Source organism: Bos mutus, chromosome 24 (genome assembly GCF_027580195.1).
Source record: "Bos mutus isolate GX-2022 chromosome 24, NWIPB_WYAK_1.1, whole genome shotgun sequence".
NCBI classification, from domain to species: domain Eukaryota; kingdom Metazoa; phylum Chordata; class Mammalia; order Artiodactyla; family Bovidae; genus Bos; species Bos mutus.
This window is the reverse complement of record NC_091640.1, coordinates 47762365-47782412: the sequence shown is the minus strand read 5'-3', so window position 1 is coordinate 47782412 and position 20048 is coordinate 47762365. Positions and strand designations below refer to the sequence as shown.

The following is a 20048-nucleotide window of genomic DNA, read 5'->3' as shown; positions in this document are numbered from 1 at the left end:
GTGTGTGATTTTCTTTCCTGAGCGTATTATTCTTGGAGACAGAGTACCTTCACTTGGGCCATGGGAGGGAGGGCCGGGTGGGAAGGGGGGCTGGACGTTCAGTCCTTCTGGAACACTGCTGTCTGCAGACCCTCCAGGCATGGGAATCTCAGGGTCACCAGGGAAGCTTCTAGAGGGTAGGGTGGGGGCACTTCTCCCACAAAAGTCAATAAAACAGCAAGCCACAGCCCCCCTTCCCCTGCTACCTCCTGCCAGGAAAAACAGCCCCCACCTCCCAGCTCTATGGTTACTTCTGTTCCTCCAGGAGTGGGACAAAGACTCCAAACCATGCCACGGTGAGAAGTCACTGCTGGATAGACCAGCTTTCAAGTCCAGAGTCACCCAGGCCTATTGCCCCCCTCCTCATGGCCAGATTCCCTTTGTGCTTCTAGCTCCTCAAGGTCGTGTGTGCAGGTGTGCTAAATCACTTCAGTCGTGTCCAACTCTTTGTGACCCCATGGACTGTAGCCCGCCAGGCTCCTCTGTCCATGGGATTCCCCAGGCAAGAATACTGGAGTGGGTTGTCATGCCCTTCTCCAGGGCATCTTCCCAACCCAGGGATCAAACTCATGCCTCTTATGTCTCCAGCATTGGCAGGCAAGTTCTTTACCACCAGTGCCACATGGGAAGCCCCTCCTCACGGTCATGACTCCAGTATCAGATTTCCCCTGTCCATCCAATGACAAGATGAGAAAAGAGAAGCTCAGAGAGGTGGTGGGGCCTCTCAAAGTCACACAGCTGTGGTTCCTGACCCCCAGGCCCTAGCAGACCAGGCTCCCAAAGCTTGGGAGGCAGGACATGTCAAGTCAGGATGGTGCGATCCATCCCTTGGAGCGCTCGAGCGAGACCCTGACCACTCCCATCCCATCCAGTGGGTTCCCAACTCCTCTACTTAAGAACATGGGGATGAGTCTAAGGAATTGCAGGAATTTTTCCCTGAAAAACATTTCAAAATCATTTTTGTCTTTAAATGAATTAGCCCTTGGCAAGCAAGAAAACTTGCTTGAAAGAACTAATTTCTTGAGGTCTTACTGATTTGGGCTTTTAACAGTTGAGGGGGCGTTTCATTCACAAATGGCATTTTCAGAGGAAAAGGGTCCTCTGAGGGTCAGGACCCTGCTACCATTAGGGCAGCTTTGTGGGAATTAGAAAAAGGTATCATTTTCTCAATACATCTACTTCCATCTATCAAACAAGTGTCATAATATACTGATTTTGTTAGAAGATAGTATTTAACTGCCATTGCCAGAAAGTATCCTGATAAATATCACAGATCTATAATGTCTATGAATAGTCAATAGTGCCTCTGGATAGCCTGTTGTATCGTCTGTTATCTCCCTGGATTATCTGTTATCTATTGGTGTATAACAAATTACTCTAAAATTGAGCAACTGAAAACAAGAATAAACATTTACTATCTCAGAAGCAGCTTTGCTAAGTGGTTCTGAGTCAGTCTCTTTCATGAGGTTGCAGTGAGGATGTCAGGGGGCTGCTGTCATCTGAAGGCTTGACTGGGGCTCAATGACCCAGTCTCCTGGTGGTCACTCACACAGCTCAGCCCCTTGCCCTGTGGACCTTCCATAGAACTGTCCTGATGACATGGCAGCTGGCATCCCCGGAGTGAGTGATCCAAGAGAGAGCCAGGCGGACACAGCAATGTCTTTTATGATTTTGCCAGCATTTGGTGTTGTCACTTCCTGTTACTTTAGCCACTCTGGTAGATGTGTGGTGCTCTCTTATTCCTCATTGGTGGATCTTGCTCCACCTTTTTCATAGTTGTTATGTCCCTGTAAGCTCTTTTAGAGCAGGGCCTGCTCTGTCTGCTCTCTGTGCATTCCCACACCCCAGGGCAGTGCCGCGTTCAGGAAGAAACCCAATGACTATTCAGGCAACGAACACATGGCCTGCAGGGCCTCTGGTCCTTTTTAAAAACAGCAGGAAAACAGCAAGGCCTTTGCTCTAGGAAATGGCTTGAACACCTGCCCAGGTGGGATTGCTCAGGGAAGGCTAAGGCCCTCCATCACCCATAGAGAAGCAGGGAGGAGGGGGCGGAGGCACCCTGACACCCTGATACCCCACTGGGTCCCTGGTGCCTCCAGGTCACTCGGGGCCCACATTGTGGGCCTGACACTTCTCCCTTGTCCCTTTCTGCTGCATCTGCCTTCTTAGGGCAGAAACACCCAGAAGATAAGTGTATGGGAACTCCCAGAGCTCTTGCCACTGAGCCGTGGGGCTTCCAGGCTTTGTTTTCCTTTTTCTTTTCTCCCCACTGTAACTGCACCCAGGGAAGGGCCAGGTCTTGGCTAGGATTTATCTATGGGCCATGACCAAGCTTTGCCCAGAGTAGCAGGGCCCTCCATGTCCTGGCATTAAAAATTAAGGTGGCTTGTTGTCCAAATTGACTCTGTTCTGCTCCCTGAAGGGAGTGGGTGCCTGCTGTCCTCTGCCCGGACTCCTCCTTCTGACCCCCCTCCCTCCTAGCAGCTATCCCTGGCCACACTGTGTTTAATGTATAGATAATCCTGATGTATCTCAGAAGAGGCTTCTCCCCACAGGGATATGTTTCCCTGAGAGTAACAGAATACTGACATGATAAATTAGCTAACAATGCACTTGAATTTAATACCAAATATAACTTGAATTTAACACTGAATATAAATATTTATCAAATGGCTCGAGATATACGTATGTAGGAGGTCACTGTTTTTTAAAAAACCAAGAATGGCAAGTGAAGGGAAACCTCATCGACTAAGATGAAGCCAGAAGTTGAGGGCAGAAGGCAAACCACGTGCTGTAAGACCCCCATTCCCTTGCAAAAAAGGGGTCACAAAATTGGTTTAAGGTTTCTAGTAACTGTGTCAGTTTGCTAGGGCTGTGATAACAAAGTACCATGGAGCAGGGCTTAAAGAACAAGACTGATTTTCGCACAGTTCTAGAGAGCTGGATCTAGTCCAAGATCAAGGTGTAGCATTCTCCATTTCCTTTGAGGCCTCTCTCTTCAGCTTGCTGTCTCCACCCGCCTCCACCGCCCCCTCCGCCCCATGTTCTCACATGGTCTCCCCTCTGGGGGTCATACTGCATAAGAGCCCACTCGTAGGACCCCGTTTTAACCTTAATTACCTCTTTAAAGATCCTACCTCCATACACAGTAACACTCTGACATCCTGGGGCTTGAGACTTCAACATGATGGAGCTGGACCGGGGAACAACTCAGCTACCATTAGCACTCCCGTTGTTAGTACAGCCACATCAGTAGCCAAAGCAGCAAAATGGGAGTCTGTGACAGGAGGCAGAGGATCTGTGAAATAAACCAAAGCTTTCTCCCAGCGGAAGCCCCGAGTCATGAGAGAAGACTCCCCCTTTGGCCCCTGACCGGCAGACGTGGTGGGAGTCAGGAGTGGCCCCCATTCCCGCAGCACACAGAGCAGCGGAGTCTCACGTGGCCGGCCAGCCTCGCGTTCGGGACTTGCACATTCCCAAAGTGGAATTTGGTGAAATCGTGACCGAGAGGAGATTCCATAGCCTTTGCTAAAAGGCAGGCGCCAGCTGCCTGATGAGGGGCCTAGCTTCCAGGGCCTTCAGGGTCCTGGGAAGAGCCCAGTAGTACCTTGAGAAGAGGCACTTGGGAGTGGGGCTCTGAGTGACAGGTTAGAGTGGGGAAAGCTGAGGAAGAGGGGTCAGCTTCCCTAGCAGAGAAGGAGGGAGGGGAGCCCCAAGCAAAGGCAGGTGTGGGATAGGAGAGCACCGCCTAGGCCCACCAGCCTGGCCTCTCTGGGCCAGGATCCCAGAGCTGGTGTCCCCTCCAGCCAGGTCCTCTAATTCAGTCTCTTCCTGTGTGTGCCCCTGCAGGGCTCCGGCTGAGAACATGGCCAATGGCATTGACGAGCTGATCGGCATTCCCTTCCCCAACCACAGCAGCGAGGTCCTCTGCAGCCTGAATGAGCAGCGGCATGACGGGCTGCTGTGCGACGTGCTCCTGGTGGTGCAGGAGCAGGAATACCGCACCCACCGCTCGGTCCTGGCCGCCTGCAGCAAGTACTTCAAGAAGCTCTTCACGGCCGGCACCTTAGCCAGCCAGCCCTACGTCTACGAGATCGACTTTGTCCAGCCCGAGGCGCTGGCCGCCATCCTGGAGTTCGCCTACACCTCCACGCTCACCATCACCGCCTCCAACGTCAAGCACATCCTCAACGCCGCCAGGATGCTGGAGATCCAGTGTATCGTGAACGTGTGCCTGGAGATCATGGAGCCCGGGGGGGACAAGGAGGACGACGACGACGACGAGGAGGACGATGATGAGGACGAAGAGGAGGAGGAGGAGGAGGAAGAAGAGGACGACGATGATGACACGGAGGATTTTGCTGATCAAGAAAACTTGCCTGACCCCCAGGACATCAGTTGCCACCAAAGCCCTTCCAAGTCGGACCACCTCTCGGAGAAGGCCTATTCGGACACACCCAGGGACTTCCCCGACTCCTTTCAGGCCGGCAGCCCGAGCCACCTGGGCGTGATCCGGGACTTCTCCATCGAATCTCTGCTGAGGGAGAACCTGTACCCCAAAGCCAGCCTCCCCGACAGGAGACCCTCCTTATCTCCATTCGCCCCGGACTTCTTTCCGCACCTCTGGCCAGGGGACTTCGGTGCCTTTGCCCAGCTGCCTGAGCAGCCCATGGACAGTGGGCCCCTGGACCTGGTCATCAAGAACCGCAAGATCAAGGAGGAGGAGAAGGAGGAGCTGCCCCCACCCCCACCGCCGCCCTTCCCCAACGATTTCTTCAAGGACATGTTCCCAGACCTTCCCGGGGGGCCGCTGGGCCCCATCAAGGCGGAGAATGACTACGGTGCCTATCTCAACTTCCTGAGCGCCACCCACCTGGGGGGCCTCTTCCCGCCCTGGCCGCTGGTGGAGGAGCGCAAGCTGAAGCCCAAGGCCTCTCAGCAGTGCCCCATCTGCCACAAAGTTATCATGGGGGCGGGGAAGCTGCCGCGGCACATGAGGACCCACACCGGGGAGAAGCCATACATGTGCAACATCTGCGAGGTCCGCTTCACCAGGTGCGCAGAGCTGCCTGTGGGGGCGGGGCGGGGCGGGGCGGGCCGGGGGCGGAGCAGGGGCGGGGCTGGGGGCGGGGTGGGCGAGATGGGGCGGGGGCGGGCCGGGGCGGGGCTGGGAGGGCCGGAGGCGGGGCGAGATGGGGGCAGAGAAAGGGCGCGGCTGGTGGCCGGGGGCGGGGCGAGATGGGGCGGGGCGGGCTGGAGGCGGGGGTTGGAGGGCCGGGGGCGCGGTGGAGAGAGTCGAGGGCCACCGGATGGAAAGCGGGCCACCGAGATGGGAAAGGACCCAGGTCAGGGGAGGTCCACCGGGGTCGTAGCCGCACAGCAAGCTCATTGTCATAGGTGCTGGGCATTACCAGGCGCAGTGATTTTCAAATATTTTCTCATATTACCCTACTAGGTGGAAGGCCAAGATATGAAATAGATCCGAGCAGAGCCGTCTGGTTAAGGCGGAAGTAGGGAAGCTCCCACTGCAGACCCAGGGAAGCCAGTTTGAAGCTCCCCAATAGCGTGCAGCAGCACCACCCTCCCGCCCTTTTTTTTTTATTTGGAGCACAGTCAGCATGCCAGGACCTCTCCTGAGTGGATTCCTCAGACTACCCCTCCCGCCACGTCCTGGAAGTCAGGGAGGGCCATGGCCTTTGTCCACAGATGGGTGATCTGTCTCCTAGTAGCTAATTAGCCACCCCTAAGCCCAGTTGGGAAATGGCAGGGCTAGGACTTGAACCTCAGTGAGACCCCCGGAGGCCCTTTCAGTCCTATATGGGGTCAGACCTTCAAGATGTGCCTCCTTTTATGAGGTCCCCCTTGACTGTCTGTGTTAGGAAGAGGGTTAACTTTATGCTGTTATGAAAGTGGAAATTTGAAATCAGTACATGATAAACCTTTCATCTTCCCTGGACTGTGTTCCATTCAGCACTCAAGTATTATATACCTTCTCTGCACAGCAATTTTTGTGATCCAAACTGACTGGTGGGATCCTTTGGGGTCCGATTTGTCCAGGGCTAGGTTTCGATGGGCCTCTTTGGGGGAGATAAGGTCTGTTGGTATCAATGGTGGTCACTGATGTGAGGCTGACCCTCACAGCCATGTCCACGGTGGGGAAGGTCCTGGTGAGTGCCCTGCATCAGGGCTTCGTCATTTCAGTGTGTCTCTCTGACGTGGACAGAGCCTGGTGGGATCTGCCCTGGGACGGTGACTTCCTAGTCCAGGTGTTGTTCCCACCCTGCCACTGTCCCCATCAAGGAACCCACCTGGAGAAACCCACACTGACCCCAGTGGCGCTGCTGCCACCCCATGTCCTCTTAGCAGTTTAGCTCTGGGAATTGCTGGGAGCTCATTCTTTTGCTTTTCCTCAGTGGACCCAAAGCTTCAGTTTTGAGGACAGACTACTGTGTTTTGAATCAGGTAGATTATCAAATCAGGGGCAATGCTTTGAGGGGAAAAACAAGATGAGTCCTGCTAAGTCACGAGACTCGCTCTCTCTGGTGGCTTGAAAACTCTATTTGAGGTTGCCAGCGAGGGTCAGGGAGTAGATGACAGTTGTGGAAACAGCTCTGCAGGCTCTTCCGGTGACTGCTTCAAAGGACAACTCTGATTGTTTCCAAGGTGGCCTTGGGTCCCCTCGCAGCTGCTGCTGTGAAGGAAACTCCAGCACACTCTCCCAGCTGCTCCAGGCTGACAATAAATGGAGAATTTCCAGGTGTAGAAGGGCAGGCCCCCCATACCTGGGGGTGTGTCCCCTTCCAGCCAACAGTGCTGACCTCAAGTGCTCACTTCTCTCATTGCTGCAGAGCAGCTAGACCCAAAGTCCCTAAGATTCACCCCCTCTCAGGTACTCCTCACTAAAGGCCCTGCCACTCTGATGTCACTCCCACCTCCCACCCTGCATTTACCTTAGATCCACAGAACACCTGAAAGGTTTCAAAAAAGCACAGGGATAACAGAAAGAAGACAAGCAAGAGCCCAGTCCAAATTCAAGTGTAGTTCATCCATCTAGCAGTCTGTGCCTCCAAGCCCAGCCCCTTGGGAATGGCTTTAAGACGTGGACAGTCTTCACAGGTCAGATCCAGAAAAGCCAGCCCCTGAGTCCTGCCATCCAGGCTCCACCTCCTTTGCTTGTCCCCTGAGCAGATGGTGGACACTGGGGACACCCCTCCCTGCAGGGGAGACCCAGGACTGTAACTTCAGTGGGAGGTGCTGCATCAGAGGGTACCCCACGGGATCCTGCCCCTCCCCCCACCCCACCCCCCAAGTCCCCATCTCCCTTCCCTCCCCCACTTTCCTCTGGGTCTTTCCCACAGTCCGCTTTCCATGAGGGCCATGTGGGGCTGAGTCCCTGCCTTCCCTAGGGAAAGTTTTTAACTTGGTCAGTCAAGACAGTCAGACTTCTCACCCTCTTGACACCAGAACATCCTCTGCGTGGGCCTTCTGGCCTAGCTAGCCTCCATGCGGGGTTACATAGGAGGGTCGCATTCCAGACCCTCCCTCCTAGCACATTCCTGCTGATCACTGAGGGTGGCCTCTGTGCCCGCTGGCGGCAGGCTCACCGCTCCTCCAGGCCAGAGTAGCCCTCCAGCCAGGGGCCCTGGCCTCCATTCAGGTTAATCCTGCTCAGCCATCTGGGTCCCCAGGCCTGCTTCCAGCTGAAGCAGCTCCATGCCCACCTCTATCCGCAACTCCCCTCACTCTTTTCCCACTGGGCACTGGCCCTCCTGAGAAAGACCAGAAAAGTTCTGGGACCCGCCCCCTCCTCCAGCACCTCCTCAGAGCAGAGATACTGGGAGTGGGGGGAGGTTGGGGACTCTTATTTCTCACTGTGGGCTGTGGCTGGACATGATGGACACCCCCTGACACCCCTCCCCATCACATTCCTCAGAATCACTGATTCCTTGCTTCCCTCCTGCCTCCTCCCAGAGCTGCCCTGTAGGATTCCTTTCAAACATCAGAGAGCCTCAACCCTGGCTGTCCAGGTCGGGGTCAACCCTGGCCGTCCAGGTTGGGGTTGCCTGTGACTCTCGCTATAGCCAAGTCCCCTCGCAGCCTTTCCGTGGGGACCTCCTTTGCAGCTGACTCCTTACTGCCACCAGCTGTAACCCCACCCTCCTTCCCCAGCTCCACTTAAAGCCGCAGCTGCTGCCTCTTTGACTCAGAATTCCCAGTTTCCCTTGCAAGGCAAAGCCACTCGCTGGACTGGAGCCCAAGAGGCAGAGGGACCCGGGACCTGCTGCCCTCCTGTCCTTCTCTTGGACATCATTTCCCTTTCTGGGGCCTGAGTCTTCGCCTAATTACAGCTGAGCTTCTGCCCTCTGGCCAGGTCTCCTTTCCTCTCTTCTTGATGCTGACCCACTTTCCCTCTCTCCTGGGAGCTATGTCTCCCCGCAAGGTGGCCTTTTGGCTCAGGCTCTGAGTTTCGGCCTCCAGTGCCCACTTCCAGCATGTTCACGCCCCATGGGAACATCATTCCTCATGACTACAGCAGCACAACATGGCAGAGGGCCTTCCGACAGAGCCCCTTCCACCCCTAAGGTCCCACTTGCTGCTCTCATTCTATGGGTGTCCAAGAAGGGCCTGAGGCCTCCCACCAGCATGTTGTCTATTCCTTGGCATCAGGAACCTCACCTCTGGGTTCCTGATTTCAGCCAGGCCCACGGTTGTCCCACACTGGTTTTCCCAGCTCTGAGACAACCCTGGTGCCCCAGAAAAGGCCTCAGTGGCTTCAAAGAGAGTGTGTATCTCTGGCCCCATGCTGGCCCCCCTCCTAGCTCTGACCATCCTACGGTCACCTGGGCTCCAAGCCCTCTGTCTGTGCCTGAGTCTATGTGTCCACTCCCCCAGCCTGGTCCAAGGTCACCGTTTTCTGCCTGAGGCTGGCCGGGGCCTGTGCCGGCTGCAGAGACAGACAGATCCTGATGAAACTGGTCCCGTGGCTCTCACTTGGGAGAGAGAACTCCAGGACTTAGGGCAGAGGCAGTCTGGATCAAGATGCCCCTGACCCCCCTCATCTGAAAATCTGGAAGCCCAGGCCAAAGGTCGAGACTCCAGGGGCCACCAGAGGTGCCCTAGGATGGGCCTTGAGGAGTAGGGAATACGTGGGCCAGGGAAGATGGGAAGGTATTCGTCCTCTCTGCATGTCCTCTAGGATGCAGCTGTGCTTGGAGGGGCTTTTCCCTGCCCACCCACATCGCAGGGCCCTCCCGCTCCTTGTTGCCCCAGACCCAGTCATCACTGCCAACTGGGCCTGGCCCTGAGTCTATGAAGGCTTTGGAAGACTCTTGGTTCCTCCTGTCCTGCCACATGGGTCCTTGAGTGCAGGCAGCCTGTCCAGGGAACCCCTGGAGAGCATCACTGGGCAGGGTCCCCTCCCAGCCCCCCGGCATCCTGTCTGAAGCCTGGCTCTCCCAGGTGCCTGGAGCGACGACTGTGAAGTCAAGAAACTGCAACACTTGAAAAGAGACCAGTCCCCATGACAACAGAGGTCCCACAGAGGCCCTGGAAAAGGATGGGCAACCTCTGTGCCCTGAAGTGTCAGTCTCTGATGCCCCGCAATTCCCCCAGTCTCCACCAAATCCCCTGTGGACACCCCATAAAGCCTGTGGCTTTTACCCTCCAACCCCAACGCCCAGTGCAAGCCAGCTGCTGATTGCCCTGTAGCCTGACAGCTGTTGGCTCTCAAGGCAAGGCCAGGATCCTGGCTGTTGCTGCTTTTTTTTTCTTTTCCTGTATTTTCTTTTTAGTTCTCCCACCCCTGGCAGCTCTGGGGACCTTATTAAGATAATGTAATGTCATTAGCAGTGGCAGCAGGAAGAGAATTTTTCTCCGACCATCAGGTTACCAAGAAGTCTGGATGGGTGGTGCTGGGAAAGCGTTCTCCTTCCTGGGAGCCTCCAGGACCCACGACCCCTTCCTTTCACTCAGGGGAATGAGACCACAAGTTCTGGCTTATCTTTCTCGAAGAGGAGCACTTGGAGTTGGAAGGGGGAATGCCTACTGGGGCTTGCACGGATGTGACTTGGGCTGGCTCCCGTGCGGGGTAAAGGGACGAGATGGCAGACCAGGGCACAGGGCAAGAGAGGAGCGTGTCAGATTTGGGCTGGGGAGTTCTGAGAAGCGGCCCCACACTGGCAGGCCATAGCCATGACCACCCACCGTACATTCAGTGGTCAGCACTGGGTGGAACTCCAGAGCATCTGGTGGGTTCTTATCCGAGCAGGTTCTGGTACCATCTGGGCCATGTGCTGGATGAGGAGGAAGAGAGCAGGGTCTGGTGGGCAGGGAACACAGAGCTCAGTGTCTCTCAGGGGCTACAACCCCTTGGACAGGGCACGGTGATCAGGAACTCCAGCTTCAGGGCCTGGATCTGCCTCTGACTAGCTGTGTGACTTTGGCCAAGCCTCCTGCCCTCTCTGGGCTCAGTTCCCCCATGTAACACAGAGGGGTTGAAGCAAGTGCTCCATAAGTTCACACCCAGGTTTATGACCCCATTTATCACCCAAGATCAGGAAAGCCCTGGACCCATTACGGCACTTCTCTTTGCCTCCACTTCCTCCCAAGAATGATGGAAACTCTGACTTCATGGGCATTAGTGAGATAGGGTATAATCACCTGCACAGTTACGCCTCCACCAGAGCACACGATTAGTTCTGGCAGGACTGTCCCTGAGCCTGGGTCCCTTTTTTACATCTGCTGGGGGCCAGTGCTCCTTGCCCATGAATCTGCTGCTTCCTGCATCATCTTGCTGTCTAGGCGCCTAACAAGACAGGTCCCTGGGAGCCAGGGACAGGACGGTGGCTCCACAGGCATGAGGAGCAGCTAAGGAAACAGCACACACGGTGGCCCTGCCCTGGGAATAACATGCCTGGAAAACAAAGACAGCAAGGACAGCCTCTGGACAAGCGTCCCCGCCGGCCAGGAGCGCCCGTGTGGCTGAGTGGGAGCCACAGAATGCAGATGGGGAGACAGGGCCCCTAGAGCTCAGGACTTGATGGGCAGGCAATGCTCATATGTAAGTGGCCATTAGAGGGCAGGAGAAGGCGACACAGACACGTGGTCCTCTGTGGCTCCCTCCTTGCTCCTTGAGTGACCTGCCCTGGGCTGCAGTGTTCAGGTGCTTTGGCAGGTCAGGGCAAAGAATGAGACCTGGGTGGACAGGGGAAGGTATTATGAAAGACTGCACTTAAGTTTGACCTTGAAGGATCCCGGGGATTAGGAGTGGTAGGCATTTCGGGCATGGCAGTTTGCAAGGGCGAGGGCAGAGCTGAAGGACGAGGGTGCAGGGAAGAGGAGGGCGGGAATGAGGGGCTCACGGCTGGGAAGGAAGAAGCGCATCTATGCTTGGACATCTGGTGGGAACCTGAGGATGGGGCGTGGTGTGTCCAAAGATACGCACAGAAGGGGGAGGAGCCAGGGCTGCCCAGCATCCATCCCATAATATGGCAGGCTCTGAGCTGGGGGCACCGGCAGTCCAGCTCCTGCCGGCAGAGATGCAAAGATGCAAAGCTGGCCGGAGCAGGGCCCACTAGGGGAGCAGCAGTCTGTGTGGTATGTGGGTGCAGTACCGTGAGGAGGGACAGGGGACTGGCAAGGGAGAGAGGGTGATTCTTTTTTCCAGCTTTATTGACATATATTTGACATTTAACACTGTATATATTTAAGGTGTACAACAGTGAGGATTTAATATTCATATATATTGTGAAATGATTACCCACAGTCATGTTAGTTAACACACCCACCATCTCACTTAGTTACCTTTTTTTGTGCTGAAAACATCTAAAATCTATCCTCTTAGTAACTTTCAATTACACAATACAGTGCTGTTCACTATAGTCACCAAGGGCCCCCAGATCTTATTCCTTTGTAACTGAAAGGGGTGAGCTTGTAAGGAGACTGAAAAGCTATTTTAATGGGTGAGTTAGCACAGAGGCCATTTGACAGGGTTTGGGGGCTTGGAAGATTTTAAGGGGAACCACCGGACTCCTAGCTCTGAAGGAAAGTGACTAAGAGTTCACTGGCTGAGAGTCAGGCTGGAACGTTCCAGCTTCACTCATGATGCCTCCGCCAGCAGATCAAGAATAGAAGAGTCATGATATATGAAGCCAGCCAGCCAGAGATTCAGTATTAGCCCATTACCCAGATGCAAACATTCTCAGAACACTAAAGGTCTTCCCTAGTGGCTCAGGCAGTAAAGAATCTGCCTGCAATGCAGGAGACCCAGGTTTGATCCCTGGGTCAGGATGATCCCCTGGAGAAGGGAATGGCACCCCACTCCAGTGTGATGGGCTACAATCCATGAAGGTCACAAAGAGTCAGATACAACTGAGCAACTAACAGGCATATTGAGCCTCCCATTTTAGAGGTCAGGAAACTGAGGCCCAGGGCACCTAAGGACCTGGTCTGGTTCTTGGAGTGTGCTGAGCCGAGGCCCAGCTCAGCCAACACATTTGCGCGTCACATCCATGTGGAAAGGCCGTTACTGAAATAAGGAGGCTGGGCCACCTTAGAAAGCCATTCCCTCCCTGGAAATGGGCCAGGTTGGATCAGTGCTTTCAAGGTCCTGGGAAGCATACGGCTAGCGATGCAGGTTACTCAGCCCCTGATTCAGACATGCTCCCGGTAAACTAAATGATCGCTAATTTTTTTCCAGGACTAACTTAAGAGCTCCGTCCACTCCCCTCCCCACTGCTCTCAGGAAAAGTCTCCCCTGGGGACAGCGGCTCCTGCCCAGGCCGAGCTGCTTCCACAGCTTGGCCCAGGCTTCTGGCCCCGGAGACAGAAGGCTGGCTGCCGATGCCCTGGTGTGACTGTCTGGGCTGCACTTTTTGAGGCAGCCCCTACAGGCCTCAGGCTGGGAACACTCCGTAGGAAATCCTCCAAAGAGCCTGCAAACAAACCCCACCCAGTTAGGCCTCCAGGCCCCTCTGCCCCTCACTGCCTGGTACCTTTGGGAAAGCTCTTTGACTTCTCTGAGCCCCCATCTCTACTGGGATCCAAGTGAGGAAATCGATCCAGGTGTGTTGAATTAAGCTCACGCAAACCCAGATTCCTGGTCAGTAGGAACTCATGTCTGGGCCTAGGTTCAACTCTGCACAGAGAGGTTAAGTAACTTGCCTAAAGGTCATCCAGCAAGTCAGTGGAAGATCTGCAGCCGGAAGGGGTTCCTACACCCCTAATAGGGGCCCCCTGTCCTGACTACACCTTGCTTGTGAATAATGACCTTCCAGAGTCATTGAGATGGTGTATTCGCCTGCCCCAAGCAGGCACTCAATGAGACAAAGTTATAGTCACCTTCTCAGCACTTCTCACATACTTGGGCCAATCGCTACTGAGATGTGATTTATTTTAGATGTTGTAATGAAAAGCTCAGAAGAGCAGTGCATATTTAAAGGAGGCCCTTGACATTTGAAGATTTACCACTTGCATTGTCCACTATTTGAGGGTGACCCTCAGGGTCGATACTATTAAATATATATAATAGTAATTTTTTTTAATCGACCTTATAAGGTTGCAGTGAGGACTGAATGAGAGGATGTATTTAAAGCCCCACTGGTGACGCTCCACCAGGCCCTGAATCTCCAGGATGGAGTCTCTCAGCCAGTGAGTGAGCCTGGCCGAGTACCGAGCATCAGTGTCTCATCAGAGCCTGCGCGAAAGTGTGGGGTCCCAAGCATACTCCAGGGGTACAGATAGCACTTTGCACCCCGCCCTTAACATGTTCACACAGGCCACAGTGCAGGACTTAGGACAGAGGCCTGGGCACTTCTGGTCCCAGCTCAGTCATTATCCTTCCGGTGACCTTAGGGACTTCACCTCCCTGAGCCACTGTTTGCCCCCCAGCCAAGTGAAGGATTAACCTAGGCAGGTGGTTCTCAGACCAGCAGCAGCAGCAGTGGCATCTGAAAGCTTGTTCAAAATGCAAATTCTCTGCTCTCTCCCCACAGACCTCCTGACTCAGGCTGTCTGGGAGGGGAGCCCAGCCCTCCGTGCTTCATCAAACCCTGATAATGGCTCATTACCTTTGAGGCCCACTAGCCTAGACGCTAAATCCCCTTCCTGCTCCAAAATCCAATCACCTGGATGAAATGTGGATTACGGAGACCCTAAGAGCAGGATGCTGGTGGGGGGAGGGCACATGAGATGTCACAGCAGGGTACTCACTGTGCACTTGAGGGGCAGCTGGTGGGTTGTGGGCAGGGCAGGGACCCGGGGGTGGGGGTTCTGGTGTGTGGAGAATACCAACCCTCCCTTCCTCCTCCCTGCCCACCCCCCTCTCCGCCCTCACCTCCCAGGTGCCCGGTTGCCTTCTAGAGACGGATCCATCCTCCTGATCCTTCTCCCCTGCTCCCCCCCAGCATGCTCATGAAAGTCCTTTTCTCTCCTGCTCCGCCCCTGGGGAGCTAGTCAGAAAAAAATGAGAGCCAGCGAGACCTCTAGTGGCCGGGGGGACACCAGGCGGCCAGAACCCGCTCCCGCTGGCGTCCTGGGTTGCTGCTGAGTGTGGTTTAAATCTGGCCATTTTAGGGCGGGTGCCTGGACTCCACATCTGCTCCAACATCAACCCCGAGCCAAAAATGACAGGCAGACGCTCCACCCAAGCCACACCTGCAGGGAGGAGGTGGGAGACGACCCAGCTTCCTGGCCTGAGGGGCCTGGTCAAGGAAGGTGCAGAAGGCCGAAGAGAGTTATGGCTCCACAGACTCCACCTCGGCCAGCCTGAAAGGCTCCTTTAGCTGGTTTAGGCGGCATTCAGTCTTTATAAGAACAGTCTTGAGATGTCAGTCCTCCTTTCAAGACCACCAGGAGGTGTGTGGAATCCAGCTCAACACGAACCCAAATTTCTGTGCATCATCTCTGCACACCAGGAACTGATGTCTCATGCGAGGTTCAATTCTTGTGCAGAGAGGTTGTTACTCACCTAAAGTCACTCAGTTAGCGGTGGGTCTGCAGCTGGAGTAGGGGCTCCCACACACCCTATGGGAGGCGTCCCGCCACATCATAGCTTACCTCTGAATAATACCACTTAAACCCTGCAAAGCTTTGCCCTAGCTTAGGCTGCATTCTTGTTGCACCTGGCTCTTTTGTAAACCCTGGAATTGTCTGCAGACAAAGAGGAGAGCCCAGGGCTGGAGCTAAGAAACCACAGCGCTGGAGACTTGAACAATGTGTGCCTGCTATCTGGAACTTTCAGATTAGTGCTGAGGACAGGCAGGTCTCAACAGCCCAGGGGCTGGGATGGGACCAGGTGAACCCAGAGGGAAGACCCCGTTGCCTGGAGAGAGCGGAGCTGAAAGTGCAATCCAGTATCAGAAGTGGCTGCCCACTTGGAAGACAATGAAAGATTGCTGACTTTCAGGGGGCCTAAGGCAATGGCACTCCACTCCTGTACTCTTGCCTGGAGAATCCCATGGATGGAGGAGCCTGGTAGGCTGCAGTCCATGGGGTCGCTAAGAGTCAGATACGACTGAGCGACTTCACTTTCACTTTTCACTTTCCTGCATTGGAGAAGGAAATGGCAACCCACTCCAGTGTTCTTGCCTGGAGAATCCCAGGGACCGGAGCCTGGTGGGCTGCTGTCTATGGGGTCGCACAGAGTCAGACACGACTGAGATGACTTAGCAGCATGGCCTCAGAAAGTCTATTTTCCATTGTGTGAGACAGGTGTTGATGGAATGGGTGCTTCATTCTCTCTGATCTTATTCCTAAAAGGTGTTCTGGAGTGACAGAGGCCTTTCAGAACCCAGCTCCCACTCTACTCTCTAATCCAGGGGAGGAACCACACCTGTTGGAGTGGTGCAGGAGTTGAGGGTGGGCTTCCCAGGTGGTGCCAGTGGTAAAGAAGCCACCTGCCAATGCAGGAGATGTAAGAGATAAGGGTTTGATCCCTAGGTGGGGAAGAGTCCCTGGAGTAGGAAATGGCAACCCACTCCAGTATTCTTGCCTGGAGAATCCCTTGGACAGAGGAACCTGGCAGGCTACAGTCTATAGGGTCACAAAGTGTCAGACACGACTGAAGTGATTTAGTGCGCGCGCAGGTGCGCGCGCACACACACACACAGTTCAGTTCAGATCAGTCGTTCAGTCGTGTCCGACTCTTTGCGACCCCATGAATCGCAGCACGCCAGGCCTCCCTGTCCGTCACCAACTCCCAGAGTTCACCCAGACTCACGTTCATCCAGTCAGTGATGCCATCCAGCCATCTCATCCTCTGTCGTCCCCTTTTCCTCCTGCCCCCAATCCCTCCCAGCATCAGAGTCTTTTCCAATGAGTCAACTCTTCGCATGAGGTCGCCAAAGTACTGGAGTTTCAGCTTTAGCACCATTTCTTCCAAAGAACACCCAGGGCTGATCTCCTTTAGAATGGACTGGTTGGATCTCCTTGCAGTCCAAGGGACTCTCAAGAGTCTTCTCTAACACCATAGTTCAAAAGCATCAATTCTTCGGCACTCAGCTTTCTTCACAGTCCAACTCTCACATCCATACATGACTACTACTGGAAAAACCATAGCCTTGACTAGACGGACCTTTGTTGGCAAAGTAATGTCTCTGCTTTTTAATATGCTATCTAGGTTGGTCATAACTTTTCTTCCAAGGAGTAAGTGTCTTTTAATTTCATGGCTGCAATCACCATCTGCAGTGATTTTGGAGCCCAAAAAATAAAGTCTGACACTGTTCCCACTGTTTCCCCATCTATTTCCCATGAAGTGATTGGGACCAGATGCCATGATCTTCATTTTCTGAATGTTGAGCTTTAAGCCAACTTTTTCACTCTCCTCTTTCACTTTCATCAAGATGCTTTTTAGTTCCTCTTCACTTTCTGCCATAAGGGTGGTGTCATCTGCATATCTGAGGTTATTGATATTTCTCCCGGCAATCTTGATTCCAGCTTGTGCTTCTTCCAGCCCAGCATTTCTCATGATGTACTCTGCAAAGAAGTTAAATAAGTGGGGTGACAGTATACAGCCTTGACGTACTCCTTTTCCTATTTGGAACCAGTCTGTTGTTCCATGTCGTAGTTGAAGGTAAATTCTAGCCGGGGTCCCATTCCTGGGCGTTGACACCACGGCAGTAGGGAGCCTTGGCTGGTTCTGGAGGGAGGGCAGCAGAGAGCCGGGGCGGCCCCGGGGGTTGCAGGCAGGGACTGACTCCGGCTCTGTGTTGCAGGCAGGACAAGCTGAAAATCCACATGAGGAAGCACACGGGGGAGCGGCCCTATCTGTGCATCCACTGCAACGCCAAGTTCGTGCATAACTACGACCTCAAGAACCACATGCGCATCCACACGGGCGTGAGGCCCTACCAGTGCGAGTTCTGCTACAAGAGCTTCACGCGCTCTGACCACCTGCACCGCCACATCAAGCGCCAGAGCTGCCGCATGGCCCGGCCCCGGCGCGGCCGCAAGCCCGCGGCCTGGAGGGCCGCCAGCCTGCTTTTCGGGCCCGGCGGCCCGGCCCCAGAGAAGGCGGCCTTCGTGATGCCCCCCGCGCTGGGCGACGTGGGCGGCCACCTGGGCGGAGCCGCCGTGTGCCTCCCGGGCCCCAGCCCCGCCAAGCACTTCCTGGCCGCGCCCAAGGGCGCGCTGAGCCTGCAGGAGCTGGAGCGGCAGTTCGAGGAGACGCAGATGAAGCTGTTCGGGCGCGCCCAGCTCGAGGCTGAGCGGAACGCGGGGGGCCTCCTGGCCTTCGCGCTGGCCGAGAACGTGGCCGCCGCGCGGCCCTACTTCCCGCTGCCCGACCCCTGGGCCGCGGGCCTGGCCGGCCTCCCGGGGCTCGCCGGCCTCAACCACGTGGCCTCCATGTCTGAAGCCAACAATTAGGCTGGTCCTTGTCCACCCCGGTCCTGCTTCCCCGTCCCCTCCCAGGCCCACCTGCCCCATCCGATGGGTCTGAACTTTTTATTTCAAAAGGAAAAAAAAAAAAGAAAAAGAAAAAAAAAAAAAATAGCAGCAGGAGTGGTATTTTCCGGGCCTCCTGAGGCAGCTGCCTCCCCTTTGCTGGTGTCTGAGATGGGTGTCTTCTCCCAAAAGGCCTGGCCTCTCCCTGGCTGCCTCTCCCTGCCCTCAAAGAGAAATCCACAGGGGCCCATATCACAGTGGGGGCCCCAGGCCACGTGTCCCAAAGCACCTTGGAGCTGTGAGGGTCTAGAAGGAGGGAGGTGGCTTGGCCAGATGCAGACCGGATGGAGCAGGGAAGAGGGTGGGGTCCTGAGACACACGCCTGTGGGCCCCACTGCTCTGTAGTGGAGTCCCTGCTAACTCGGTTCTAATGGCTTCATTTTCCCGGTCTCCAGTGGTCCTAGGACCCTTAGGGGAGATGCCCTGTTGGCTGGGAGGCCTCCTGGAGTCAGGAGCGAGGCTCCTGGAATCCAGGCCCATTTTCCCCTCCCTGGCCTGTGACCTTGGACCTCTTCACCCTCTGTACCCCAGTTTCTCCCTGCTGTGAAAGAGGGCTGGTGATTTCATTTCCCTTTCCCACCTACCCACATGCTCATATCTGCCCATCCCTCCAAAGAGAAGCCTGAAGAGAGCAGGAGCTTGCACTCTTAATGCCCCTGGTGATACTATTTTACTGGACTTAGTTTTATCACAACCATCTTTACATTAGCACAGGTGAGAAATGTAGCCATGCTAGACAGGGTGACAGAGGAAGAGGGCTTGGGTGTGGCTTGTCCACAGCCCCCAAGCAGCTTCGGGGAACTCCAAATCCTACCTCCCCTAGGGGCACATCCGGAGACGACCACCTAGCATGGTCCCCACCTCCACATACCCCCGGCAATGCCATAAGGAGTTTTTTAGGACTCCTGGGGCCAACACAGAAAGACAGGCCACCTCTCAACACCTGGCCGTTGCCTCCCTCCATCTGATTCCCAGAAACAAAGCGCCCAGTTACCCAGGTATATGTTCGCTTTTCGGTTGTGGGCTTCTCGGGGCTTTGGCATTGCTGTGTTTGAACACCCACAGCCCCTCCCTGGCCCCCCGAGGAAGAAGCCGGTTGTCCGGTGTGGGGAGTCTGAGCCTTGGCTCCAGGACGGGCGTGCAGGGCTCTGTGAGTGAAGGCTGTCCACCCCCTCACCCGGGCTTTCCGGTGGGTAGCCATCCTGAGAAGGAAGACAGCTGGGGCCTTCCTGATCTCTCCACTTTCCTGCCCTGCCCCTTTTCTTGCTGAGTTTGCTTTTGTTTCTCAGTAGGCCAGAAGGGAGGCGAGTTCATCTGGGCGGGTGGGCAAGGGTTGGTGTCCCCAACCCTGGAGCTGTGGGCACAGAGACTTCGGCTCTTCCTATTGCCTTGGCTTCTTCCTGAGCAAACACAAAAAAAAACAAAAAGGCCAGAGAAGACCACAGACTCTGTCACTCTCCCAGCTCCCCCACTCGCTGGAAGAAACCCCTGCCTCCACACACCACCTCTGGCCCTTTGAGCAGAGGGAGCTGTTGCTGACACCCTGTGGTCCTCGGATGTCATCTGCTGGGCAGCGCCTCTCAGCTTCCTGTCTCCATCTCTGCCCTTCGCTTCTGGGACCCACCAGCCAACATGCCCACGTACCCCCTCCTCAGTCAAGGGAGTGGGGCTGACCCAAACTTTAAGAGAAAACAAGGGAAGATGAACAAATTAGAATCCAGTGGTGTTGGGGCTTTTGTTTTTATTTTGTAAAGGTAATGACTTCTTATAAACTCAATTCTTCAGACGACTGGTTAGTTCGTTTTGTTTTCTCTTGGCTGCAATTTGGAGTTGTACATTGTAAAATATCCAAAGATGTCGAGTACTGTATGATCAAGAACTTGAAGCAAATGGGTCGTAGGAATGTTTGTGTTTTGTTTCCTTTTTTTTTTTTTCTTTTGGATGTTCCGATTTCCCTGTCTGTCTGTGGGAGAACTTTGGAAGTTTTTCTATTTATAACTTTTTTATGTGATTGCTTTATGTAAAATGACGCTCAACAAGGTTTGCCTTAGTGATTCAAGGGACAATCT

At 54.7% G+C, this 20048-nt stretch overlaps 1 protein-coding gene across 8 annotated transcripts in view; it reads left to right on the top strand.

Annotated features, from left to right (window-relative positions):
* ZBTB7C (zinc finger and BTB domain containing 7C) overlaps positions 1-19768 on the top strand; it is a 383514-nt gene extending 363746 nt beyond the window's left edge. For all 8 annotated transcript variants that reach the window (XM_070361653.1, XM_070361656.1, XM_070361657.1 and 5 more), the window contains 2 exons: positions 3889-5094; positions 17250-19768. In XM_070361653.1, coding sequence (XP_070217754.1) covers positions 3905-5094; positions 17250-17901 — 1842 coding nt within the window. In that variant the 5' untranslated portion in view covers positions 3889-3904 and the 3' untranslated portion in view covers positions 17902-19768. The remainder of the gene's footprint in view (positions 1-3888; positions 5095-17249) is intronic.
* The last annotated feature ends 280 nt before the right edge of the window (positions 19769-20048 follow it).